General features: G+C 38.8%; 1 protein-coding gene across 5 annotated transcripts in view; it reads right to left on the minus strand.

Moving 5' to 3' along the window:
• GRM7 (glutamate metabotropic receptor 7) overlaps positions 1-9,157 on the minus strand; it is a 902,298-nt gene extending 893,141 nt beyond the window's left edge. For all 5 annotated transcript variants that reach the window (XR_006385106.1, XM_044253109.1, XM_044253106.1 and 2 more), the window contains exon 1: positions 8,634-9,157. Coding sequence is in view for 4 of the 5 variants with exons in the window: in XM_044253109.1 (XP_044109044.1) it covers positions 8,634-9,152 (519 nt within the window). In the remaining variant the exon portion in view is untranslated. The remainder of the gene's footprint in view (positions 1-8,633) is intronic.
• Positions 9,158-27,789: the final 18,632 nt, after the last annotated feature.

Here is a 27,789-nt window from a genome sequence, read left to right on the forward strand (position 1 = left end):
CAACTGTAGTGGCATCCCTGATATTCCCTCAAACCTGCCAGGCATATTTCTGCTTTGGAGTTCTGACACTGGTTGTTCCTGCTCGCAGGGAGTGGTCTTCCCCTAATCCATCCTGACAATTCCCTTGCTTCAAGTCTTTGCTCAAATGCCACCTTATGAAATTCATCCTGACTACCATAGTTAAAAATAGAACCCACCTGTACACTCCTCAGCACTCCCAAACCAACACTCTTCAGTGTGCTTCACAGTCTTTCCCTTGTCCCAAAGGGCTCATCAACTGCTAACATACTCTAAGACTTATTTATAACATCCATCTGTTTCCATGTGAGAGTGTAAACTGAGAGACAGAAGAATAGAGATAGGAGGAAGGGAAGAGGAGAGAGGGGGAAGGACAGAATGTGAGGGAGGAGCTCCTGTCTATTTTAGTCACTGATATATCCAACCATGTAGAACAGTGCTGAAGGGGGAGTCTTAATAAATATTCCCAGGGAAAAAAGAGATCTATAAAACTAGTAGTAAAGCTCAAAAAGTTTAAATAAGTTCTTCACGGTTCTGCACTAAAAATGGGTCACAGTGGACTTCAAACTTGGGGCTGGCTAACCTCAAAGCCCACTGCCCTGAACCTGTCTGGTATCTAAGCCCATGGCATTCCTGATTCACCTGAATCAGTGCCATAGAAATTCTAATTCCACTGAATACTATCACTAAACTGTGTTCTCTCTCTCAGTCTGTGTAATATTTTTCATTTTTAAAAAAAGATTGCATTTATTTATTTTAGAACACTAGGACTGGAGTTCAAGTGCCTGGTGGGGAGGGGCCAAGAGGGAGTGAGAGAGACAAGCAGATGCCACGCGGAGCAGAGAGCCTAACAGGAGTCTCAATCTTACCCCCAGAGATCTAAGGACCCTGAGATTATGACCCCAGCTGAAATCAGGAGACAGATGCTTAACTTCCTGAGCCACCCAGGTGCCCCTAATATTTTCCATTTAAACAAAGAAACAGAAGAGTGAAATCCAACATGGATTATTATGGTAATTTTACAGTAAATTCAGCAATAGTAACATTTAAGAAATAGTGATATTTAATAATAGCATAATAATAAAATAAAAGCTTTTAAATGTATTAAACACTCATTACATGCTAAACTCAGTGCTAAAAATATTTCCATGTATATTTTGTGCAATCTTTATAATTACTTTATCAAACAAGTATACTTGTATCATTCCCATTTTAAAGGTAAGAAAATTGGTGAAGGGTATGGTACTTGTTTGATCAAGGTGAGTCTGGTAATAAGTGGTAAGTATGAATTTAAATTCAAATCTAACTCCAGAATTTTATTCTTAACCCCTACATGAAAATTCTATGATTCCTTTGATAAAAGTATGTTTTCTCCAGGAAAATATCCCACATTATCTCTATCCGTGCTAATACATTCAGAACATAGTCAAGTTTAAAACATAACAAAAATGTTTAAGCGTGCTTTAACGAATGGAAATATTTTCATCTAAACAATAATGCAGAAAAGCAGGCTGAGCCTTTGAAGTGGATTCCTTGCTATCTTCCAACAAGAACAAGAGAAAGAACTGGCAGCCGCAGAATGGAGAGAGCACAACACCCAGAGATGGAGAGTTCTGTAAATGACCAATTATAAAACTATTTAGCTGCAGCACTTTTATAGCAAGAGGCAAAATAATCCATTAAACTGAAAATTCTCCTACCCCTCACTTCATGGCCCACACAAACATTAATGTTGCATTTATTAGGATGTATTTCCCGTGCTCCATCAACTTGACTTTCAGCAATTGTATTAATACAGTCCTATCACTTTGCACATATATCTGAATGATGGATTTTCCCACTTGAGGTCTGTAGAAAGAGTGGAGTGAATGAAATAAAGTTCAGGAACAGCCGTCATCATCCATAATGATGGGCACTGAATCAAGACAAGAAGAAACATCTTTTCTCATTTGTTTGAGAGAAAAGCCTACTGTGTATTTATTGCCTACATACAGGGCTATCTGTTGAATAATGGAAAACAAGCATCTTTCACTTGGAGGTGAGAATTTGTGTGCTCAAGTCTCAATACACAGAATTAATCTCATTGCAGAACTGTAATAAAATTTTTTTTCTGCAAACGAATGTGGTTAAGGAATCAGCAACTCCGATGTTGTCCTCAAACCACCACAATTTCAGAGTAGGTGAATCTATGATTATTTTAGGTATTTCTGCATAGGTGCAACAACTGAGCAGCATGCATAGTGGTTAACAACCAGGGTATTGTCAGGCAATCCACTGTGTGAATCTAGACTTTGCCACTTACCAAAAATGTGACTTGGGGCTCTGAGAATCACTTCCTTCAGCTGTACACAGGGATGATAACATGCCTTTTGCAGAACTATTGTAAGAACTAAATGAGATGAAGTACTTACAGTGCATGGCATAATGGCTCATAGGAAAGATAAAGTTATTACTGTGGTCACTACTTTTATTGAAAAGAAATAAGAACTTCTGTTCTTACAAAATGAGATACGTATCCTGTATCATTGTAACTTCCTATTATTTTATTTTGACATAATAATCCAATAACTTGATCCAAGAAACATCTAGTAGTAAGGATAATTGAAAGGAGGTTACTTGTCAAACATGGAAATGCCATCACAGTAATTGCTGGCATAATGCTCTTCTCAGATATTTACCTGTAAAAAGATTTTGTTTTGCCTTTAGTAAGTGCATAAAACACACATATTTGCTGTGCCAATTGACAAAAAATCCTTGAATTAATCAGTCTGACTATATGTTGCATAACTGTCCTCTAAACAGTGATCATATACACAGATGTTGGGAAAATGTGTTTGTGACTCTTCTTTTTTGCCTACAAAAAACAAGTAGTTAGGCTGGATGCTTACTGTAGAGTAACCCAGGAGTTTAATGTACTTTGTACTCCATTATGCCATGAAAAATGCTTCTCTGCCCTGGAAACATCAACAAAAGATTTGTTTTAATGAAGGGAGCCAAGTAGGTTTCTAAAGTTTCCAAATAGGAGACTTCTATGCTGCACCCTACATCAGATGTGTTCACCTTATCTCTCAACTGCATCAGGTTGTGATAACAAATACTTAAAGATAATACATAAAATTTTGGGAAGAGTGGGGAAGAATGCAGAGTTGTGAATATCCCAGACCTGGACTAGAGGATTATATTTAAAGTAAAGAAAATATCATATATAATTTTTCAATTAATGAATGTCAGTCAGCAAACCTTACATTAACATAAGAAATCAAGTGTTTTGGCAAGGAGGCTTTTAATTGCACAGGCCTGAAAACAAATTCAAAATAGTAGAAGAATTTTTTTATTAATTAATTTATTTTAAGAACAAGTGCTGGAAATTCAGGGATGCAGCTAGATTTGGATTTAGCTAGATTTGAGAGTTTCAGAATATCTTCAGGGCTCTGGCTTTCTCTCCGTCACTCAACCCTGCTTACTTCCCTGTGACTTTTTATTCTACAGAAAGCTATTGGGAGTCCCAGAGTCATATCACCCTAGCTTAGAAATTCCAGAGAGAAGAGCCAATTTTCCCATTTTCCTCTGGCAGAAAAGTCCTGGGAAGGATTTGATAGGTCTAGCTAAAGTCAAAAGTCTACACCTGAACTCATCACCTGCTTTGCCTGAGTTCAGCCAGGGGACTCATCCCTGGGGCCGGGGAGGAGGCAAGAAGTCACTATCTGGCATCACTGCAAAAGAAAGTCTGGGGTTTTTGCAAGATGAAAGGGAAGAGAACACTGGATAATAAAAGTTATATCTACTACTATAAAGCCCACAGTTCTTCTCCCTACCTGGTGTATTATAACCATGCAGTAAGCTGATCCAGGAAGTCATTTTCCTCAGTACCAGCCTTGATATACGTGACGAAGGAGCACACTGGCAAAACAAGGGATAAGGCTTAAATATGGGAAATCAGCTAGACTGATATTAACTAAGATATCCGTGTGAAAATATTCTTTAAAAGTTTTCCCAAACTCACTCTAAGTTCAAAGTAGGAGCTGGAAATTCAATGTCATGGAGTTTGGATAAGAGCAGGTTTTCTTCAAGCAAGCTATGACCCAAAGAGATTGAAAAACTTAGAAACCACATTTGTTTTTAAAGAAAAAAAAAATCACATGAGGTAATTGAGGCCTAGAAAGATTAAGTGACTTATTTAGGGTAAGAGAGCTAATTCGTGGCATGACTGAGACGGGAGTGTACTTTGTGTAATCCAGCTATGGTCTTCGAAGTCCATGACACAATCTATAGATGTAGGAAACAGAGCATTTATGATTTGTTATACTCTCAGTGTTTATGAAATTGAAGCAAAGGCATCCATTACTTTAATTATGTTGAAGAGAAAAATCCCCAAAGACATCTTAATGTTGTGGGCACATATACATAAAATACACATGTAGAGGTATCTTCAAATATAGTATGTGCCTGTCTCTATCCCTTCCCTCTCTGTTTTTTTTCAAAAATGTCCCTTTAAAAATTGCCTACTCACCATCTGTTAGGTAAATTTCCTGAAACACAGTAAATGTGGAGGCAGAGATTGTTATAGAGCCTATTCCAAATGGCACTGACACCTGTATTTATGAAATTTTGTGAAGAATTAGGTTAGAGCTATTAAAAAAAAAAAAGTCCCCACTATAGTAATACCACACAAATCTAGGTACCCAGTTCTATTCAATTACATAAGACAGAAAGAGAGAAGAGAGGGAGCAAAAGAAAGGAGGAAAACTAGAGAAAAAAAAATATATATATATAATGTCCCCAAAGTTGGAGATTATATTCAAGCTTCAATGAACATTTAGAAATTTACAAATGTATTTCATTTATGATATAAGTTCCACAGGTTTAGATCTGCAATGTGCCCCAACAAGAGTCAAGTTGGCCACTTTTTCCATTTAGTTGCTTTTGAAGGGACAAAGCAACTGAAATAGACACCATCCAACTCCAAGTCCATAGCTTAGACCATGTCACTGGCCAAGAAATATTGTTCATTCAGAGTCAGGATGTAGTGAGAGTAATTTATACGCTCAGAGTGTTTGCTCTCAAGTCAATAACAGAGAAGCCTTGAATAAAAACATGCCCATTACTTTGTAATATAATATATCTTACTTATAGCCCACAAAGAGTGGTCAGGAGATTTATTCTTTGGATACCATATTATATAAGCTCTTCACTTTAAGCCATCCCTACTCTCTGATTATTTTTTAAATATGTTACTCATAGTCAAAATTAATTTACATTTAATCTTTCTTAGCATTAGGAAGGTATTATTTTGTACAGGCTCAGAAACAAATCTCCAGAAATTCCTCCCTGATGCTTCTTTGAGGCTGAAAATGCATTGCAGTGTGGTTGCAGTGACTTAATTCTAGTTGGCAGAGCCCTGGCCACACACTAATTTCATTAGCCTCAAATTCCTAGATTTGAAAGACCCAGCAGACATCATTCCTGTCCTCTGACATGTCACTTACTAATCAATTCAGTGTGCATAGGAGAGAGAGAGAGAGAGAGAGAGAGAGGACTTGCTTAACTCATATCTTCAGTCTGCTATACCAACAGACAAATGAAAATTCAAAGTCATAGACACTATTCACATCTGAGGATTCATTCTTGCCCAAGTCCTCATTCTCAGGAAAGAACTACATTCTAGTTTTTGCTGGCAGCAACAGCACTTGCTACATTTATTACTATTTCATTACTCTTTCCTGTCCTGAATCCCCACCCGCAATCTGTAGCACTCCCCCATTTAAGTCACTAAGTATTCCTTCCTCCAGCCCAGAAGCTTATCTCACCATAAATTTTTATCTCAAATGAGAGGTTTGGTATGGTCCCCACAGCAAGCTACAGGGCTCAAGAAAAAAAAACTCAAATATCTGGAGAGCTAAGAATTCAATTATTTAAAGGAGGGTTTTTTGTTTTGTTTGTTTATTTGTTTGTTAGTTTGTTTTTTGTTTTGTTTCAAAATATAAGACAATCTTAATTGAGCTGAACCCTGCATTCCCAGCAAAGATTCCCCTACCATTCTTTTCCTCTCTCTAAATTGATTGTGCCTTTGAACAATGGGTCTGTGTACCACTATTCTCTCATTTTGCAAGCTTACAGAGGCTGGGAAACTGGGGATTAGACTTGCATGCCAGGAGCTCCTATGATCACGTGCAAAAAAGGCTACTGGAAGAGACTGTTGGAATATATAAATACATATTCCAACACAGGCAATGGTTAAGCATGTTCCCACACCAACAGTTATACCCAGCTCACAGCACAAGCTACAAGTTGGTAGCATTCCTCCTACTACCAGCCTCTTCTCCATAAATGCAGGTGAAAACTGGGGGCTCTTTTCCCCTCAGCTGTTCAATCCAACATGAATAGCTGCAATTTGCAAATTAGAGGAAAATGACAGTGTTTTCTCTGAATGGTTTTAGTCCCAACCCACACTGCTAACATTGGCATTCGCTTCCTTTCCTTCCCAGCCCAGGGAACGAATGGGGGAACTAAACATAAGGCAAACCATTTCTTTTCCTCACAAGAGCCTCAGGTTCACACACCAGAGGAAGAATCAGCTCCCCCTGGAATCTTTTTCAGCAAACACAGTCCCTCAGCCTAGTCTGCAATCCCTCTCTTGACTTTAACATTTCACTCTTTTAGACAGACAGGCCCATCTGCAGCACTGCCTGTGCTCTGAGGGAAGAGAGAAATAGGCACCAAAATAATTTAAAAATGTGAGACACCAAATGTGCCTTCAACCCCCAGGACTCAGGGCTCACAGGGCTGTGAGTCACCCCAGTGGTTCTCAGGTGATCTCTGACCTCACTTTATCCTGCTGCACTGCCCTCTTAAGTTGTCTGGCTTTAAAAGCTCAGGCAAGAAGGAAAGGCTTCTGGGTTTTGCTTACAATAGCCTCGCTTCTTTCCCAAAAGCACCATCTCAGAATTAAGGGTGTCCCCAAAGCATTTCTGAGTTTGCAAATAGGGATTCCTAGGGATTGCCAGGACAGAACACACAAGAAGTGTTAGGGATGCTCAGAAGATCAGAGGGGCCACATCAGGCTGCAGCCTTGGGCAGGCACCTCTCCTGGTGCACACATAAACTTCACACTCCTAGGAGCTGATGTGGTGACAGCTTAAATCTCTCAAGGAATCCCCTCCAGGAACCCAGTACCCTAGGGAAAGCATTTGGAAGGAACCCAATTCTTTAGATATAGGGAGCATAAGGGCATCAGGGTTAGCCAGAACATCTGGAGAAGGGATTAATTGGGTTTGGACTCTATTAGGCAGGGAGAGGGCTGTGTATTAGGAAAGGATCATCTCAAGACAGAGATGAACAAAAAACTTGGGGTGGGGGGAGAGGGAGAGAAAAAAAAAAAGAAATTGAAAGAGAAGGAGCGAAAAGAAAAAAAACAAAAGAAGGAAGAAAGATAAAGAGATACACCGGAGGTAAAAGAAGGGAACCCACAATCATACAGATCCTGAAACTCAATTTCTTAAAATCCGAATTCCATCCATTTATACCCAATGCAGCACAGGAGCCACGGGGCACAAAATGCAGGAGCAGGCGGAGAGAGAGCACTGCAGTAGAACCCACCGCTCAGCTGCCCCGGATCCGCCTTCCTCCCATTTTCGGCATTGCCCTCTGGCGCCCAGAGCAGGAGGACCGCCGGCTTTACTCAGCGCACCCTAGTGCCTCCCTCAGGAGCCTTCTCTCCTGGCTCCGGGAATCGTCCGCGGAGCCGAGAATAGGGGCTGAGGGTCTGTGTTAGGGAGGTCGTGGGAAATGATGGGCGGAGGGTGGAGGCAGCGAAAGCGATTTTGTTTCGCAGTTAGCATGAGCTCATCTCTGGGCTCTGAAGTGGCTGGAGTAGAAAGCTGATCGCCCAGCTCCTGCCAGTGGCCGGAAGGCAAACGCAATTTAGACGGTGCAAACAACTGCCCAGAGCAAATCACCCGGGGGTCGCGTCTGCAGTGGCATTTCCCCATTTGGAGAGCGTCCCCGTGCCTTTTCGCCCCATGCCCTCGCGGAGACAGGCTATAGGTCGGGAGATCCAACCTGAGAGACATGGGCAATTAACATCCACATGTAGGTGAAGACCTAGCCCTCGGTTTAAGATGTGCCCCCCTAAGCTCTTCTCGAAAATTTCCAAGGGAGCTGCGGCTTGCTGGGCGGCTTGGGGCTGGGAAGGAAGCTGGGGAGTTGAGAAATGCCCAGTTTCGAGGCGTCTTCTCATCTTTCATATTCCATGAGCCTAACCGGCTCTCACAGGAGCCCGGCACTTTTACAAGCCTGTTTTGGACCATATTTCACTCTAATGCAAACCCATTTAAATCATCGCCTTGTTTTTCGCAGATTGCTTCTTGTAAATGGGGCCATAAATCCAGGATGTCAAGCCGGATGGAGTGGAGCGCGGACAGGGGAGAGATGGAAGGGAAATGAACCAAGCAGGGAAGGTACCTCTTCGGGTGGGGTGGGAGGGATTCGCAGGATCTCCAGGGTGGAAATGAGTGAAGGCTGACCTGACCCCGCACCCCTGGAGTCCAAGCCAGCTTTTGGAATTAAGTGCGCGGGGAGCTAGAGCGCGCTGTGCCCCGGAGGGAGCGCCTCCCTACCTGGAAGAGCCTCAGGATGTTGGCTACCATGATGGAGACCGAACTCCCCGAAGCCCCAATCACTCCAACTACTTTCTCCGGCTTGACGAAAACCGGAGGCTCGCCGTTGGTGCAGCGCACGTCGGAGGTGTCCTTTTGGATGAGCGCCTGGACGAAAGTGAGCGACTGTTCGAGCGCGTAAGTGTCCCTGGAACAAGTGTCCAGGATCCGCGCGCCCAGCGTCACGTTGGGCAGCAGGTTGGGATCGCTGTTGATCTGGTCCAGGGCGTAAAGCATCGCTTCCAGCCTGTGGATCCCGTTCTCCCTCTTGATGTCGCCGCAGGGCACTCCGCTAGGACCCTTGGCATGTACCGGGAACAGCCCCCCGAGGGTGACGTCCCCCTCGATCCGGATAGAGTGCGGGGCGTACATCTCCTGACCGCGCGCCGCCGCCGCCAGCGCGCACAGGAGCACCTCCAGTACGCAGCAGGGGAACTTCATCAAAGTCAGGACGCGGAGCAGCTTCCCCAGCTGGACCATGCTGCTCCGGCTACTGCGGTGGTGGCGGCGGCGGCGCTGGAGGGGATGGTGGCGGGCTTGCCGGGGTCCGGGCCCCTTGGGGTGAGGTCCTCCGGGGAAGCCCAGAGGCTCTTGCAGGCACGGAGGGTAGAGGCGCCCGGGAAGGGGCGGCCAGAGAGGCTACGGGGTCCCGCGGCGCCTGCCAGATTGGGGCTCCGTGCGCTCCTGGATTCGCCGGCCGGCGCGCCGCGCTCGCGCTCCGCGGCTTGCCGCTCGCGCTCTCCAACAACCCAGCACTGGGGAGAGGGCAAGGATTGCTATCGCTTTAAATGGTCGTTCGGCTCCCTCTCCTCCTCCTCCCACTCCCTCCCTCCCTCGCTAGCTCTCCGACTCTCCCCACCCTTCCAAGCGCCCGCCCTCCCCACTGGTTTGCATCATCACGCAGGGAGGGGCTGCGTGCTGAGGAAAGGAGGGGGGGAATGGGTGGGCGGCTAAGCTGGGAGTGCCTCGGACTGGGGAGTTTCGCGGTCCCCAGGGAATCTAGGATTACAGGTTTTAGGCGAGAGCTGAACTCCTTCTCCCAGCTCCCGGTAGAAGCCTCCAACTCGCCCGCCTGCACCCACACGCACCTTCTAGGCACGGGTGTCATCAACCCCGAGAGGGGGCGGGGATGCCAGGAACCCACTGCTCCCAACCCTGAGGTTGGGAGCCCCAGCTGTCAGACCTAGGAGAATGCGAGGAAGTCGCTAGGTGGAGGACGCAGTGATGAAGGGAAGCAAGGAGATCCCACTTTCTACTACTGATCAGTCTATGCCAGTTTTTCTCAAGAAAAAACACAGAGACTGCAACCTGATTGACGACTTAACCTTTACCCTGAGACTTCTTGGGGCGAGGCACTGAACTAGCTCTTAGGAAAACACAGCAAAAAAAGCTAGGAATGTAAGTGCACCCTTGATCTTCGGGGTTACTGGAGCCTGAGATGGGTGGACTAACTGCGGTCTCCGGCAAATCTGTGGCAGAAACCTCGGACTCTGCTTTCCTTCCTTTCATCGCCAAAGATGTAACAACTGAGAACTCTGCAGAGCGCACGTTCTTCTCTGGCACTGACAGGTGCAAGGCTCCCTCCTACCCATTTCCAGAGATACTTCTGGGCTGGTGACAGGTTTTTGCGGGCAGGAAACAGCAGGAAAGAGGTGATAGTAGGAGGAAGAAGTAGAGGAGGCAGGTAGAAGTCTCCCCAATGATCCAGATGCCTTTCTTTTTCTGGCTGAAGATTTGGTAGCTAAATCAGGATGCAGTGCAGTTAGGAAGCTGATTTTCAAAGGTGTCCCCTCCTGCAGGCGGAGTCCAAACTTGAGCTATTAAAGCAACAGGTGGCCCTAGTTCTTATGTAAAGGTAGCATAATGTCTCTGTCCCTATAAGGAGTGAGTGGACTTATGATGATTAACTAAACTCTTGCTGAGGTTTTCTGTTGGAATGCAGCAAAACTACATTATACAGATTTGAGAATGAAGAGAAAACCAGAAACAAAGCTATACTTTCTTTTGTTGTTGTTACAAACCAAAGAAAACTGTCCTTTTACAAAAAGCAAGCGCACATGCACGCACGCACACACACACACAACACAAAGTCAGAAGATTGGTAGTGGGTTGTCTCTGCCATAAACTACCTGTAAGTCCTTGGCATTTCTGTTTTCCTTTCTGGGCTTTAGTTTCCCCCTTTGTAAAATGATGAGATTGAACTGGGTGCTCTCCATGGTATCTGTTAACTCTCAAATCCTTGTTAAAATAGGCCAGATCCCTTTGGCCACAGGGCTCTTTTTAGGCCAATACCCTCTGTTCATCTATGTGTAGGAGACAAATTTTTTTGATCTCCAAAGAACATTACAAACATTTTCTGGTATAGATGACTTTTTTCTTTTTCTTTTTTTCTTTTTTTTCCCCTTGCTCACCCTCTGTTCTTCTTCCTTTTAGGGATAGTCCAGTCCAGTTTCTTTTTCTCCATGTTTCATTACTTGTGATTTGAGAATGGAACCCACTTCTTATAAATTAGGACTGATGACTGGCTACAGTGATGAGTTAAAGGATGAGAATAGAGCCCAGCCAGAGCCATCAAGGACTGATCCCTGGGCATTTGCTATGGTACCTAGGATAGTGACACAAGGTTACCATTATCCAAAAGACAATCTGTGAGTGAATTATGGGGAAAAAAATGCTTCAAAAACACTTCATGCATATCCTTTGGAAAATGTTATACTATTCTTATTATCTAAGAACACACATTACAGAGTCTTCTTCAAGAAAACAGTGCTGTAATTAATATACTAATCTACTTCTGTGTACAATGTGAGTATTGATCAATCTTAGATGGGATGCCCTGCCACAACCTTACACAATCATAACCCCTACTCTTCCCTGGAGCTGTAAGGATACAAGCCTACAGCTGTGCTAGGAGCTTCCACAAAAACAGAGAGATATTTGAATTCTATAATAAGAGATATAGGAGAGGGGGAAAAGGAAAGGAGAAAGATAAAGAGAGTTAGGGACTTAATTTAAACATCTGAAGTCTTGCATCTAGACATGCCATCAAGATTGTCTCTGGATTTTTTTTTTTCAGTTTTATACTATTTTCTTTCTGTTGTTTGAAGCCAAGAAAATCTTGTTCTAATCCACATGTTCTAAAACACAAGCTCAAAAAGGGTGAAAGACCTGAAATGGTACCATCAAGATAAGAAAGCAATAGAAAGGCATACTTGGGAACACAAGTACTACTATCCTACTGTTTAAACATCATTGCCCCAGTCTGTATTTCAGAGAACAATATCTTTATTCAGCTTCTAATTTAAGGATATTTATTACAAACTTGGTGACAAAAACATATTTAGAAAGTTGAGTAACAAGTCATGTCACCTGATTTTTCTCCTGCCCATTATCCCAATCCACATTTTACTCTTCCATGCCCATTTATATTTATGATTGCTCAATAAATATTTCTTGGCTGACTACTGAATGTTGCCTTATTCTGTGTTCTCTCTTTGCTTTGCTCATTCTCCCTAAACATCTGGCAGTAATCACTATCTTCATTTTATTGCAGCCATCTGTGTTCGTGTCTTATTTCCCTTGCCACGTTGTAAGACCCTTGAGGGTAAGGGCTGGTATTATTTATGTTTTTCTCCTGGACAATGTTTAGAATGGTGTTTTGTACCTAAGAAGCACTCAGGTGTTGAATGAATCAGAACTGGTTTTGCCATTCCCCACTGCCTTTATTTGACAGTGACTGAAACACAAAGTGGGCAGAGCAGAAACAGTATCAGACAATTTGCTGCCCTCTTAGTCATGAAATGCAATTTCTAGAACTTAAAGGATAATTAGTAGATTTCAAAATAATTTTGTCTTACAAAAATTGCCCAATATTGAAATACTGTAACCTTAAAGCTCTTGATTAACTATAAAAGAAGGCTTCCATTGGCTCTTCCTGAGTCCAGTGTTAATTATTGGACCAGTATCATAGTCTTGTTGAGGAAGGGCAGAAGCCAGACACTAGCACCATTTTAAACAAATGGGAAGAGTGATCTGTTACCAGAGAAACAGGGAAGTGATGCTGAGCTTGTAAAATCTACAGACATCCAGTACTTATAGTATATAATTCATCTTTATATCTTTAGCCACAGAGCATAGGATCTGGAACCCAACAGGTGACACAGTATTTGTTTTTTTGTTTTTCTGAGATTTTATGAATCAAAAATCTTATCTGTAAGTCTGGTTAATCTAAAACTGGGCCAGGCCAGTCATCATTCTAGCAACATACTTAACTGGAAGAGAATCTAGTTTTAGGTCCAAGGATCATACATCATAAAGTGTGTTCACCGGCTTGGTTTTGTGAAGTCCTTAATCTGTCCTCACCCAAGGATTAATTTAAAAAATGTGTAATTCAAGTTAAGGGCTCAGTCTTAATTTTATCTTTTCAGCACTGTGTTTTCTTAATCATCTCAGTTTTATTTTCTTCGTTGTTCTCCTCTGCCCATCATATTTCTACAGAAAATAATGTCTCCACTTCCAATTCCCTCTCTATTTAAATCCAATTTGTAATTTACGAAGTTGTCAGCCTTACCTGCTGCTACTCCTGCTATTGCTGCTAATATAGTCTGGCTATTCTTCCACCCTTTATCTAAATCTTCAGCCATAGTTGTGTTTTGTTTTTTTGTTTTGTTTGTTTTGTATTGTTTTATTGTTTTTATTGTTTTGCTTGTTTATTTATTTAATACAATATTACATGTGCATTGCACTACTGAGTGGAGGTCATTTCATGGAAAGAGAAAGAGAAGAGAGAAAGGGAAAATATGTTCTCTTTCATCTGCTAGACTTTCCTGTCATACTTATTTGAGTAGACATCTTGTGTCACTCAACATCTACTTCCTGATCCCATCTAGTTAAGAAATTCTGATTTTTATACCCTCTATGTTGATAGGGGAGGAAATTCCTGCTGTTCCTTTGGTAACACCATCAACTATTCTTTTGGAAAAGAATGCTTTTCAGCCTCTATAAGTTGGGTTGGAGCTATCAATCATAATGCCTTACCAACTCAAACTCAGATGCAGGGTTGACTGAAATGAGATCTCCCTTCTCCTGATGAGGCTGAAGAATTCAAGGGCAGGTAAAGGACCTGAGATCTGATGCACAGTATAGAAAGAAGGCAGACCTATTCCTCTTGACTTCTTATCTATGAAGATAGAAAGTGGAGATTCCTATTTTTCCTATCACATGAACAAAGTCTGTATGAGAATAAACTAATCCACACAGGGAAGCAGATTAAAGGTGTAAAGAAAAAGGTAGAACCCTTATGAGATCATCTGGAACCTCAGATCCAGCACTGCCTGAAGCTGCTTTTGTTTCTAAACATTTCATTTTGTCACCCAATATATACCATTCTCTGCTCAGACTAGTAATTCATTTGAGTTGGGTATCTCAAAATTGAGGATGTTAATTTAAATCATTACCGCTCAAAGATAAGCACATGATTAAAAGAAAAACAGCTACTAATTCTTAGATTCCCATGAGAATGATCTATAGAAAGTTTTGAACTCTATTAATTATAGAGTTAGCTCTTAATGGGAATCCAGACACTGACCATATGATATCAAGCTCCAAAGGATAGTGATTTCAAATGACCTGTTGAATGAAAAGTAAAATTATAACTGATAGATTGTAAAATTCTCTTCAAAATATAACTTATATTCATCTCTGTAGCAATAGTACAGGTTTTTGCATGTGCGTAAGATATATAGGGTGAGTTATTTTACCTATCAACAGCTAGTAGTAATTCTAAAGTAGCAGAATTTGCTTCATTACTTGGAAGAATCACACCCTTATATTCCTGATTCCTGCTTATCTATGAGCAATGGCGCATTTGAACCTAATAGTTGAATCTCCTGGATTTCTTGAATCAACCATGACTAATGTGTGAAGTTTAGTCTGTTTTATTAAGTACTTACTATCTATTAGGAACAGAATGAACAGCTGATATTCAGTGACTCATTTAAACTCTATGTTAACCTATTAAAGAGCTACTATTATTATTATCCTCATTTTATACAAGAAATAATTAGAATGGCTAATACTTATCTTGCACTTACTTTACCCCAGGTACTGTTCTAAAGGTATACATATGTTGGTTTATTTAATCCTCATAATGAACTGAGGATTTATTTAATCCCCAATGCATGTAAGGTAGGTATTATCATCACTCTTATATTTCAGATAAAGAAGTTAAGGTACAAATTTAAGATACTTGCCAAGGACATAAATCTAGGAAGCACCAGGGATAAGGAAGTCTACTTCCAAGGTCTGTGTTTTAATTATTCTGCCCCCTAACTCATGGGTACAAAAAGCAGAGTTTACATCTATCTTTAAGTTGACTAATCATGCCTTTAACTACTACACTCTCTTGTCTGTCTATGTCTTAGACACTGATCCCTATCAGCAGAGTGTTTCTAAGATTGTTCCTCCTATGTGAAGTATCTTCAGGGTATGTCCAGTGGACAGTAAGTACTCTTTTGCCCAATTCCTGCCTTCTACCCCTTCCTACACTCACGTGTACAGTTATAACAAGAGGTAGGGCATATCTGTTCTCAATCAGCCATCTGGGTATTCATGTGGCTATGAATACCTCTACTGTACGTTAAGGTCCTGTACAAGCTGCCCTATTTTTGTCAGGACTTCCTCCCTGTATCGCACTCTATTACATCTTACTGAGCTGCTACTCCCAACCAGTTGGAGCCCTGTCCTTAAACTTTGAAACTGCCAAGTACAACACTTGCCTACATCAAGTTTCAAGTTCAACACCTCATTTGAAGTAAACCAAGGGCATGTCTTCCTTCCTAATTTCCAAGTATCTCTTTTACTACACTATTAGTGTATTCTTTAACCCAATCTATCAAGGTATGATATGTTTCAGTAAATATTAACTGAGTATTTTATATTTTATAATAGCTCTATTTTCAAAATCCCTGAACATAGCCATCTAAATGAACTTCTGTGTCCTCCAACATTATCCAGGTGAGCCTAACTTAATCACATAAGTCCTTTAAAGGCAGAGACTTTACTTTGACTATTTGTAAAAGGTTAAATCAGAGAGACTGTAAGTGTTGAGAGGGATTCAACATGATGGAGGTTCTTTGTTACTGAAAGGGAAGAAGCCATATATATACTTGAGAGTGGCCCTAGCTCCTGTCTGGCCCCTAGAAGATAGTCAACAAGATGAAAGGAACATCAGCCCTACAGTTGCAAGGAACTGAATTCTGTTAATAACATGAATAAGCCTGGAAGTAGATTCTTCCCCCAGAGCCTTCAGGTAACTGAGTAGCCTCAGTGACTGCTGCTTTGACTTGAGACTTGTGAGAGCCTCAGGAAAGAACCCAGCCGAGCTCACCCATACTTCTGTATCTACAGAGCTATGAAATAAATGAGTGCTTTTCAATGCTACTGTATTTGTGGTAGTTTATAACACAACAATAGAAAGGAATATAAACAGCTAGTGTAAGTATATTCAAGAATTTGAGGAAAATATGAATACAATGAGGAGAGAAGTAGAAAAAAATATAAGATGAGCCAAAGGGAATGACTAGAGCTGAAAAATACATTATTTGAAATTCACTGCAGGAGCGTAACAGCAGGTGCACACTGCATAAGAAGAGAGATGAACTTGAAGAAACACAAGGCATCAATCAAAATAGACCACATATTGTTCCACAGACAAGTCACAGTACATTTAAAGTACTGAACTCATTCTGATAATGTCATTAACTTAAAAATCAGTAATAAAGTATCTGAAAAATTCCCCTAATATATGAAAATCAAACAATACACTTCCAAATAACAGTTCAAACAAAAATACCCAGGTAAATTATTTTTAAATGATAATGAAAACATTCTGTCAAAATTTGTTGAGTATAGCAAAGTAGCCCTTAGGGAGAGATTTATAACTTAAATCCTTATATGAGAAAAAAATATCTATGTATTAAATTCAATAATCAGATTTGGCATTAGAAACTGGAAAAATAAAATAAATTAAAAAATAAATTAAAGCCACTGTAAGTAGAAAGAAATAAAGAATAAAGAGCATAAGTCAATGAAATAGAAAGGGGCAAAAAAGAGAGAAAAATCAATAATGCCACAAACCTTCCTTGTAAAGATCAGAAAAACTCAGTGTCTAGGTCAGCAGATTAAGAAAAGAGAAAAAAGAGGGGTGTCTGGATGGCTCAATTGGTTAAGTGGCTGCCTTCGGCTTGGATCATGATTCCAGGGTTTTCAAGCCCTTGCTCAGCAGAGAGCCTGCTTCTCTCTCTCCCCCTCTTTCTGCCACTCTGCTTACTTGTGCTCTCTCTCTAGGCCTCTGTCAAATAAATAAATAAAATATTTCAAAAAAAAAAAAAAGAAAGAAAAAAAGAAAGAAATGACTAATATAAAATGAAAAAGATCACTCTAAAAGGCCCAAAACAAAACAAACCAAAAAACAAAAACAAAAACAAAAACAGGGGCAGGCAGGGAGCAGCACCTGGGTTGCTCAGCCAGTTAGGCACCTGCCTTTAGCTCATGTCCTGGGATCTAGTCCTGCACTGGGCTCCTTGGGAGCCTGCTTCTCCCTCTGCCTGTGGCTCCCACTGCCTGCACACTCACTCTCTCTCTCTGACAAATAAATAAAATCTTTAAAAAAAAAAAAAAAAAGAAAGAAAGAAAAAATCACTCTAGATCCTAGACTCATGAAAAGAATAAGAAAATGTACTGAAAAATTAATATTAAATAATTGTTAATTTAATGGACAAAAGCATTTTAATAAACAATTAAACTGACTCAAAAAGAAGGAACAAATGGAAAAGCTTGTCTTTCAAATTTCCTTTATGATTAAAACCTTCATGTGATTGCCTGGGGCAGTGGTAGGAATGGAGATTAACTTGAAATGCATATAAAGGATCTTATCAGGAGGAATGAAAATGTTCTAAAACTGATTTATGTTGATAGTTGCCCATTTATTTTGATAATAAAGTTACTAAAAATGATCAAGTCATATAGTTAAAATTGGTGAATTTTATAAGTAAATTTTTCCATGGTTGTGTGCGGTAAAGTTGTTACACACTGATTTGCTATGCTTCTGCTGCTTCTTTTCTTTTTTAAAGATTTATTTATTTATTTTAGAGAGAGAGAGAGAGAGAGAGAGCATAAGCAAGAGGGGCAGAGGGACAGGGAGAGAGAGATTCTCAAACAGACTCTGTGGAGTTCAGAGCCTGATGTGGGCCTCGATACCAGGACCCTGAGACCATGACTTGAGCCAGAGCTGGATGTTCAACCAACTACACCATCCAGGCACCCCTACTGTTTCTTCTTTTAAATAGTATCAACCATAGTGTATTAAACTTTCCATTCTGTATTTTCATTTGTGTTTTACTGAGCCTTTAGGGGTTGCATGGGGGTCTTGCAAAATGAGGAGTCGCCAATAGAGAATATGCAGCAAGTTTAAAAGGGAGGGAGTACATGAGAAAGAGTTTGAGGCTCCCTCAATAAATCTATTTAAATAAGATTAATAAAATAATATGTAAAAATTCTTCTACACAATGGAAAATTCAAGATTGTTTCCCTGGTGAATTTAATCAACAAATGACCCTACTACCTATTAAAATAGCTAAAATTTAAAAATTTGAAATTAAATTTAAATTTAAATTTAAAAAGACTAGGCATTTGAATTAGCAAAAACACAGAAGAAGTAGTAATTCCATCCACTGGTAGCCAAAATATTAAACGGTCCAACTACTTTAGAAAACTCTCTCAGTTTCTTATAAAGTTCAACATGCATCCCCCACATTTCCACTTTTACCCAAGAAAATAAAAAATGTTGGTCTACAGAGATTTATGTTTATACTGGTGTTATCCAAAATAATTATAAAATGGAAACAATTCAAATGACCATTAAAAGGATAAATATACTATGGAGTTTCCATATAATGGAATACTATTTGGCTATAGAAATAAAGAAACCACTGATACACATATCCCAAATAAATCTTAAAAATGTTATACCAAGTTTAAAAAGAAAGACTAAAAAAGGAGTGCATTCTATATGACACCTTTTATATGAAATTCTAGTAGAGTCAAAATTAACAAAATGTGATAGCAGATCAGCCTGGGCTTTGGAACAGGGACTGGATTGAAAACATAGGGGAATAAGGGATATTTCCAGGGTGATGGAAACAGTCTATATCTTGATTGCAGTGATGTTTCTGATATAAAATCATACTTAGTTGATATGTTTATAAACTCATTAACCAATATATTAAATATGCATGCATTTCTGTTTATTTCAATTATACATCAATAAAGTTTATATAAAAGGTTAAAAAAATCCTATGATCTGGGAAAATTATGCAGCTCTTCTCTTATCTATTTTTAGCATGTATAACCTCAAGAGATTTTTTTTACTTTCTGAATTTTAACATTTCTTTCAGTTTAATTATATGCCATGATTTTTATAATGATTGATAAAATATAAACTTGCATAATGTCTCCTCATGAACTTTTATATTTGTGTTGCTTCTTATAAAAATTATTTTCCCATAAATTGAACAGTGGTTAATGCTGTAACACATACTTTCAAAAAGGCATTGATAAAAGTGCTTTTAGAAGACACTGATAAAGCCTTACTCCTACTTCAGGTACACTCTTAGAAATTATTTTAATATAAAATACCATTGGATTCTCTTGCTTGACATCCTTGTTCTTCAGGAAGTGGTATCCCATGATTTGATCCAAAATAGTCTTCTCTATGCTAGATTTGTCAAAGTCATATCAGACTTCTTCACATCTTGTCACATACACAGCAGTTATGAAGGAAACCATTGGTTCCTTGTGATTTTATTTTTAATCTCCTTTTCTTAGGAGATGTGTTCATGCTCATGTTTCTACAATGGGACAAGGTTTTAAGCCCATGGGATGGTAAATCCTGCATGTCCTAATTATTCCATTCAGAAAAGATATGTGGAGAGATAGCCAGTCTTAAAAAGTAACCCGATAGAATCAAATATAGTTAACAATCCAGCTATTTGTTTTCAGAGCAATTCAAAATTGTGTAATATGTCTGCTACAGTTGGAATATTTTTGACTCGATTATAACTGAAAGAATTCCTGAATTAACAGAAGTTAAAACAATGTTAGAGGGTTCTAAACCTCAATTGTGATAGTAGTTACATGGGTTCATATATCTGTCAAAGGTAATGGATTCATACACTTAAGATGAGTGCATTTTCTCCATGTAAATATACATTGAAAAGCTTAATAATCATTTCAAAAGAGTAACTTTACAGTGGAAAAACATGTCCAACAGCACTTCATCCAGGTAATCCAGGTTAATATCAACAGTGGTAAGCCGTGTGGATGGTATTTACCCTTGATTTGATGTAATAAAATTGGTATTTAACCTCTGTGGGGTTTTTTCCCCCAAATCCACAGTCCCATTCTAATAGTGAGAAAAACATCAAAAAAATCCCAATTATGAAACAGTCTACAAAACATCTCAGCAGTACTTTCCAAAAATGTCAGTGTCATCAAAAACAAGGACAGGGTGCCTGGGTGGCTTCGGTCATGATCCCAGAGTCCCTGGATTGGGCTGCCAACTACTCAGGGAGTCTGCTTCTCCCTCTGACCTCTGCCTTTCATGCTCTCTCTCACTCTCTCTCTCTCAAATAAGTAAAATTAAAAATCTTAAAAAAAAAAAAAGTATAGTATAGCCCAGAGGTGCCTGGGTGGCTCAGATGGTTAACCATCTGACTCTTAATTTTGAGTCTGATTATGATCTCAGGTTCATGAGACAGAGCCCCACACCAGACTCTAAGCTCAGCGGAGAGTCTGCTCAAGATTCTCTCTCCCTCTGCCCCTCCCCACCGCTCTCTCTCTCTCTCTCTCTCTCTCTCAAATAAATATATCTTTAAAACAAAACAAAACAAAACAAACAAACAAACAAAAACAAAAAACAAGGACAGCTTGAGAAACTGTCAAAATTAAGAGGACCCTAAGGAGACATGATGACTAAATATAATGCAGCATCCTGGATGGGATCTTGTAACAAAAATAACAACACAACAAAAGACATACAATAAAAACTAAGAAAAAAATGAATTAAGCATGGACTTTAGTTAATAAAAATATGTCACTACTGGTCATTAGTTGCAACAAATAATGTAAGATGCTAATAATAGGGGAAACTGGGTGTGGAGTTCATCAGAACTCTCTGTACTAACATTGCAACTTCTCTGAAGATCTGAAGCTCTTCTCCTAAAAGTTTTGCCGAAATCATTTTGAATGAAAGGCATATATATAAAATATGTGAGAGTTCATATATACTAATGAGGGAAGCAGAATTAGGGTGATCATATAACTTACTGTCCAAATATGGACATTATTTTTTTTTTTGTAGTAGAAGAGAGGCTATTAATAGTTACATGAAGATAAAAGGCCTAAGTTAAGATGTATGGTCACCCTAAATACAAAGTCATATTAAATGAATATTAAATATTCAAATTCTTATTTCATGCTTCCCATGTTTCAATCCATTCTCTATCACTTACAGGTTGGGTAAATTTACTACATTCTCTATCACTTACTAGTTGGGTAAGTCACTTAAACTTACTGAACATCATTTGCAATTTGAGAAGGAGAATAATATTTACCTTATAAAATTTGGGAGAACTGAATGAGATGATCAAATTAAAGAGCTTACTCAGTAAATTCCTAGCACATGATCAATACTCATTAAATGATAGATAATATTTGTGCATATGTAGACATTAGTGAATTTTGCCAAAACTTGCCTATCTAATTATACTGAATCCTCTTTACTAATACATCCTCTTGCTTTTCAGCCCAACTCAGTGGTGGTCATATAAATACTACACTTCTAAACAGTTAGTTCAGATGTCACCTAACAATTCCCAGGTCCCACCCAAGATGGGTTAGGAGAATGAAGCACATCTACAATAACAATGTTAATTAACATGATAACATTAAAAAAATGATCTTGACTATACAGCTTCTTTTTTCTTCAGATAACACTCTCTCTCACACTTCTCCTTATCTTGGAATATCTGTTAGTCTCATGGCCCGAGCACCCAACTGCAGAAGCAGAACGTGGACAAGGCTGCCACACATTCACTTAGATACAGGGATTGGTCCAGAAACAGGTCTTAGACTGAAGCCGAGTCACTCTGTATCCTTTGGGAAAGAGAGGTAACTTTTACCTTTGGATTCATGACCTCTAATGATGTTAACCCAGAGCAACCAATGGTCCTTTCCACACATAAAAAGACGTTTCCTGAGGGTAAAGTCAATACACAAGTAAACAAAACTAAGAGGCAGAGAGAAGACAGAGTTCTAGTGTCATGGTTTGAAATCCTGAGTTCAGCTGTACCTGAATTCCATGTCCACACAAGCGTTTTCTCCTACTTAAGTTTAGTTTGAATTGTTTTCTGTCACTTACAGCTGAAGAAACCACAACAAAAGAGTGAATTTCCCATTACATTCTGTGCTTGTCTACACTACAGTAGCTATCATGCTGTACATGATTTCTTGAATTTTCTTTTCTCCCTAGACTAAAATATTTTATAAAAACTGCAAAGACTCAATCTTTATCAAGTTAGAATCCCTCCCTCTTGGTTGTTGATTTGGAAATGGGTTGAATAAATAAATGTTACAACTCTTACATAGGTGAGTTGAACTCTTTGTCCTCCATCATTAGAATTTGCAAAGAGTAGGTGAATAGAAGGACAAAGTCACTGGTTTGATTCTGGACATTTTCCTCCTCCATTATCGTCTCCATTTCAATCTGTTATGAGGTCATTTTTCTCTGATGCTTGCTTGTCCTTGAGGAACAGGCTTGCAAGATAAGTCATATACTCACTACTTTTTTCATTATTCACTGCATTAAAGTTCAAGGGGTTTTCTACCCTTTGCTGTTATCCGGTTGATCTTTTACTTCTTTAGCTGCCACTCTGCTGTCTCTGTATTTGCAATGCCTTGCCCACATTTGCTCACTGGGAATATTTCCTATACTGAGCAGACCTTTTTCAACTGTAAATGATGGAAACCTAACACAAACTAGATGAAACAAAAAGAGAAAATTTTGTTGAGTCATACTGTTGGATGTCCAAAGGGAAAAAAGAACTTCAGCTATGGCTGGATCGAGGTACTTAAAAACGTCTTGGGGCTGTTTGTCTTTCAGGGTTGTTTGGCTTTGTGTCTCTTTGACTGTTGGTTTTATTCTCTCCTGTTGTGTCCAGGCTCCTTGCATTGGCAGATAAGACAATCACAGATTACCACCTTTATAGGATCATTAAAGGTCAAAATCTAAAAGTAATAAAGAGATCTCTATGCCAATGCCCATAAAACAAACACAAAAAATATCTGAAAGTAATAATATTGGGCAAAACCGAGTCATGCTTTGCACTGGGAAGTGATCATCTAGGGGTTGAAAGACTCACTAGAACTATGTGGGCAAAAGAAAAGCAATCCACGCTGTAAATAATAGTTGCTCACTAAGTACGAAGAGGAGGAGGAGGAGAGGATGGTGGAAGAGGAGAAACCAACATATAACTCCTTTTTATTGTAATAATGGGAAGCTAATTTACAGATATTCTTGTTTTTAGGTAGCAAAGGAGTAAGTTCAGGACAGAAGTTACATAGAATATCATAGTCCATTCCTCAAGACAGCCCTTTCTTCATGACGTTTTCCATTTTCCACTCTGAAACACATGCATGCATCAAAATGACAAGCTTAAAGAAATTCTGTCACCATCACCGTGCTCTCAAGTTTAACTGCTTTGCCAAGGGGTCACACAAGTGTTCGTGGTAACTGAGTTCTATTAAATTATAATATCAAATTTTTTGTTGACTCACCATACCTGCTAGGCATATAATCAACTCACATGCATCCCACTTCATTTCTATACATTAAGCCTTGACTTCCACACCTACCTCACTTCTTATTGTCCCAAATATTTTCCCTAGAATTTTGAAAATATCTGACTGTGCTGCTTAAAATCTTGGAACACATATACACACACAATAACTAACATATGGTAGCATATCTTCAATTAGTTCTCTCAATTCTGAATTAGATACTCTGGATCAGTGGTTCTTACCTGTAGGTGATATTGCCCCCCAGTGGATGTTTGGCATTGTCTGGAGATATTTTCAATTGTGATTGAGAGATCTCTTCACAAATCTAGTTGGTTGAGGCCAGGGATGCTGCTAAACATCCTATAATGCACAGGGGAAAAAATAAAATAAAATTCAGTAGTGCTGAGGTTGATAAATCCTAATCTGGATTAATAGGCCATGGATTATGGACAAAATTCTATTATTTAAATTTTTTTATCACTTTCAATATCTATAATGAATTCAAACAGATAGAGAAAGAATTTCAATCTTCTTTGTAATTTTTTCCCTATATTCTTTCTATTTTTTTTTTCTTTTTCAAGACATCATGTCCAATATATCATGACATTACAATTGGGTTCTTAGATCTTTAATAAAAAAGTGAAATAAGAAACACAATGCACTTAAACTCAAGAAACCATGGTCCTAGTTTCAATTATGTCTTTTATTAGAGTTATGATGTGGGAAAAATCATTTAATCCCTTAGAAACTAATTTTCCACCTTTTTGATATAAAATATTTAGATCATTGACTTCAAATATTTTTTCATCTAATAAAGAAGACCCCAGTGTAAAAAGAAACTCAAAGAAATGCCATTGGGGGAGAAAATTGAGGAACCAGGAACCTTGCTAATTTAGCTCACCTCCTTTCTCCACAATGGTACCAGAATGTGGATTTTTCTAAATTCATTTTACTAACCACAGAATTCAATTAACTCTATTTTCCTTTCCAGCACTAATGTTTAATGACTAAAGGAAAATTTATCTGTCCTAGGCCCGATTTTTATAATTCTTTGCTCTCTATCAGGGATTAAAGTTTGACCTAATAAAAAAACCAATATCTATCCTTTTAGATACCAACATGTAGAAACATTTTGGAAATAAACACAGAGAGATCTCTTCGGGAATTATTCTGATACTTGTATTTCCAAACATAACGCCATTCTAGTGCAGGTGACATTTTAGGTGAGGGTACCATTTTACTTCTGTCAAATAATGTGAAAAGATAGCTCTTTCAAGACTTGCTGAAAAAGGACAGCTCTAAAATGCCAAGCCACAGAGCAAACCATGTTCCTGAGACAAATGACAAGTGATGGAAGGTCACTCCCTAGAGCATCCACTTGCTCTATGGGGGGAAAAAAAGCCTCATAAACAGAAAAACACTTAATTTTTTGAAAAAAGGAAAAAAGTACAAAACAATATTTTTAAAAAGATTTTATTTATTTATTTGACAGAGAGAGACACAGTGAGAGAGGGAACACAAAGAGGGGAGCAGCAGAGGGAGAGGGAGAAGCAGGCTTCCCACTGAGCAGGGAGCCCAATGTGGGGCTTGATCCTAGGACCCTGGGATCATAACCTGAGCTGAATGCAGATGCTTAACAAATGAGCCACCCAGGCACCCTAAAAAGCAATCTTTTTATTGTTAAAAGGATTCTTCTAACAGTGTTTAAACTAAAATTTGCAAATAAGGTTTGGGAGGGCCAGAAAATGAGTAGGGATATAAAGCAAGCAAAGGCACTTACTAAGAGTTTATCCATCTTTTCTAGTCCATCCCAATTCATTGATGTATAATTATTCTCAGTAGCTTTTCATGTTCTTTGTATTTGTATGGTATCAGTTGTCACGTCTCCTCTTTCATTTATAAGTTTGTTTGAATCCTCTCTCTTTCTTCGTAAGTCTAGCTAAGGGTTTATGTATTTTGTTTTCTTTTCACAATACAAGCGATTGGTTTCATGGATCATTTCTACCGTCTCTTTAGACTCTTCTTCATTTCTTTCTGCTCCAATCTTTATTATTTCTTTTCTTCTTTTAACTTTGACAATAGTTTGTTCTTCTTTTACTAGTGCCTTGAGGTGTAAAGTCAGGTTACTTATGTGAGATCTTTCCTTTTGCTCATTGTAGGTGTTTACCACTGTATAAACGTCTTTCTTAGAACTGTGTACTACAAGTTTTAATATGTTGCATTTTGCTGTATTCCATAGGTTTTGATATGTTGTAACTTCATATGTCTGAAGATTTTTGTTTCCCTTTTATATCTTCTTTGCTCCACTGGTTGTTCTGTAGCATGTTGTTTAATCTCCAAATATCTGTGGATTTTCAGTTTTCTCTTTATAATTGATTTTTATTTCTATACTCTTGTGGTCAGTAAAAGTGCTTTATATGATGTCAATCTTCCTATATTTTTCTGAAGAACACCTACAGATGGCCAATCGGCACATGAAAATGCACTCATCATCACAAATCATCAGGGAAATGCAAATCAAAACACAAGACATCACCTTGCACATGAGAATGGTTATATCAAAAGCCAAGGGTTTACAAGTGTTGGAGAGGATGTGGAGAAAAGGGAATACTTGTGCACTGTTGACAGGAAGATAAACTGGTGCAGCTGCTATTGAAAATGTATGAAGTTTCCTCAAAAAGTTAAAAATAGAACTACCACATGATCCAACCATCCTACTTCTGGGTATATATGCAAAGGAAATGAAAACAGGATCTTGAAGAGATGTCAACAATCTCATGTTCAATGTAGCATTATTCACAGTAGCCAAGACATGAGAACAGCACAAGTGTCCTTCAATAGATGAACAGATAAAGAAGATGTAGGATGGATACATACAAAAATATTATTCAGTCATGAGAAAGAAGGACATCCTGCAATTTGTGACAATATGGATAGACTTTAAGAGCATAATGCTAAGTGCACTAAGTCAGACACAGAAAGAAAAATATTGTATTATCTCATTTATATATGGACTCTAACAAACAAACAAACAAACAACTCGTAGAAAGAGAAACTAGAATGGTGGTTACCAGAGGCAGGAGGGTTGGGGGGAAAGGGGAAATTATAACCAGAGTACAAACTTCCAGTTTTAAGATGTAAAAGTTCTGGGGATCTAATGTACAGTATGGTGATTATAGTTAATAAAACTGTTTAATATATTTGAATGTTCTCATCACAAAAAAGAAATGGTAATTATGTGAAATGAGGGAAGTGTTAGCCAACCCTATGGTAGTCATCATTTTGCAATATATAAATGTATCAAATCAACACTGTATACCTTAACTGTTACATAATTATATCTCAATAAAACCGGGGAAAAGTTCTTTTCTAAATCCTGCTCTTTCTTTCCCTCCTCTCTCGATTAATGTTAAACATTTTGGTTTCTTCTTTTTATTACAAAACAAAATTTCCCAGGTGACTAATGTAGAATATTAATCTCAAAAAGTGTTAATATTTTCTTCTTTATTTAAGAAAATAGATGACCAAATATACCCTTTTGTGGATCCATTCCCATTGCCAAATACATTTTCTGAGAAGTTCTACAGCAAAATTTACTTTTTAAATTGTTTCCCAAAGATATTTCACAATTGAACTCTGCCCCAAACTTCTTATATTTTTCAAGCAATGGCTATTAAAACCTATGAGGCAACTAGCAGAACAAATTCTGGAAAATGTTAATCTCTGACTTTTATGTTCCTGTCCATCTCTTCCTTTCAAAATTCTTTGCAATCTGGATTGTGGCCCTTAACATACTACCCACTTAGTAGCAAAAGCACTTTTGCAAGAATCCTTGAGGATTCTGAATTTTTTATTTCAATGTTGTCTTTTAAGTCTCCATCATGATTGGCTTTTCTGCAAGGTATATAACAGAACCCATCACTCACTCCTTAATTTTCTGAGTCCCTTCATTTTCAAAGAACTATTATTATCTTCTGATTTTCCTCCTCTTAAGTGTTTTTTTTTTTTCCCCTTGACTCTTTCATCTTATAAACAAGTCACCACTTGGACTCCACCCTTAGTTCAACTATTTCTTTTCTTTTTTTTTTTTTTTTTGTTACAACCTTTTATTGTAGAATGTGACTTGAGCACTACATTTCCACTCACGGAACTTGTGGAGTTACTCCTCCAACAGCTTTGCAACACGCCTAAGTAGGCTGAGAATGTCGCTACTCTAAACAAC

The sequence above is a fragment of the Neovison vison genome, chromosome 6 (assembly GCF_020171115.1).
Source record: "Neovison vison isolate M4711 chromosome 6, ASM_NN_V1, whole genome shotgun sequence".
In the NCBI taxonomy this organism is placed as follows: Eukaryota; Metazoa; Chordata; class Mammalia; order Carnivora; family Mustelidae; genus Neogale; species Neogale vison.